The sequence below is a fragment of the Colobus angolensis genome, unplaced genomic scaffold (genome assembly GCF_000951035.1).
Source record: "Colobus angolensis palliatus isolate OR3802 unplaced genomic scaffold, Cang.pa_1.0 Scaffold322, whole genome shotgun sequence".
Classification (NCBI taxonomy): Eukaryota; Metazoa; Chordata; class Mammalia; order Primates; family Cercopithecidae; genus Colobus; species Colobus angolensis.
The window spans coordinates 3269681-3271009 of record NW_012116511.1 but is presented as its reverse complement, the minus strand read 5'-3'; the positions used below and the strand labels follow the sequence as shown (position 1 = coordinate 3271009).

The following is a 1329-nucleotide window of genomic DNA, read 5'->3' as shown; positions in this document are numbered from 1 at the left end:
AAACTAAAACAAAAAACTTTCTTTCCATATTGTTTTGTCTATGGCTACAACATTCTGCAGTTTAAGATTTTGAATGGGGCAAGATCGTTCTTTCATTATGATGGATAACCTAATACCATCCATCCCTTCTCTAGTTACTTATAATAGTCTTTATTGATTAATGGCCAACAGATTAATTATAAATTACTGAAACATTAAATGTCAGAAATAAAAATTTACCAAATTAACACAATTTTTGTAGGATTTGGCATGCTGTGATTTAAAACATTCATTTCTAATCATATTCAAAATAGATAAGGCATGATTTTCTTTTCTGAAAATAATTAAGATGACATTTATAATCTGCAATATTTACTATATGAATATAATAACTGACAATTAAGCTCCAAATCTACAATAAGGCTATAAAAATGATAGTTCTTAAGAATCCCTATAGGGAAAATCTAAAATCATTTTCCAAAAAAATATATTTCAATAAAAGTTTCCACTTTTCCTTTTTAGGTTATTTTAATTTCCTCGAAAAGAAAACTAGCCAGTGTTCAGTTGCATTATGTAGCTTTTCACACAGCACTGTACACTAACAAAGAGGGCAGTCTCTTACATCCATAAGAGCAGCATTGATGTAGTTACTGCTCTCCCCATCAATTGTAATTAAAAAAGGCAGACATCTGTCAGGTGGCAGCATGTCCATGAAACGGTTCTTGTCATGGTTCCTTGGCAGGCACGCTATACTGCAGTCTTCAGCTTGTAGTCGAGGGGTGACTGAATTCAGAGTCTAAAAAGAAAAGGGAACCCAGGTTAAAAGACAGTGTGACCCATTTAGCAGTGTAACACAGATCCATCAGGCTTTTAGAAGGCCAAGTAGAAAGTTAAGGATTTGTGCAAGGCAATGGTATTTGCTACTATGACAGGCTGATAGACTTTGTAGTTAAAGTTAATGAAGCCTGAGAAGTGACAAAGAAACAAGACACACATTGTTCTGTGCTCCTCTTCTTAAAAGGAAAAGGGACGCTAAATAACACTGCTACCTTCAAAATGCATTGCCTTAACCAAAGAAAATACAATCGGGAAGTCCATGATGATGATGATGACCCTTCATCACAGTGGGAAACGGTATCACTTGTAGTAACATCTGGGCTTGCCATATTTGAAGATAAGCTATGGCACGTTGCAAAGAGCACTGGACCAACAATCAAATAATTTGGTCTCTGCTCTTGATTTTATTTTCACCCACCTTCAGAGATGTTTTAAGGGCAGTGAAAACATTTAGGGCTGTTTTGAAATAGTATTTACTACAAACTTCATTTATTATTATTATTATTATTATTA

General features: G+C 34.2%; 1 protein-coding gene across 1 annotated transcript in view; it reads right to left on the bottom strand.

Annotated features, from left to right (window-relative positions):
- Positions 1–1329, bottom strand: part of PTPRK (protein tyrosine phosphatase, receptor type, K) — a 587115-nt gene that overhangs the window by 11605 nt on the left and 574181 nt on the right. The window contains exon 27 of the mRNA XM_011951661.1: positions 602–775. Within this exon, the coding sequence (XP_011807051.1) occupies positions 602–775 (174 nt within the window). The remainder of the gene's footprint in view (positions 1–601; positions 776–1329) is intronic.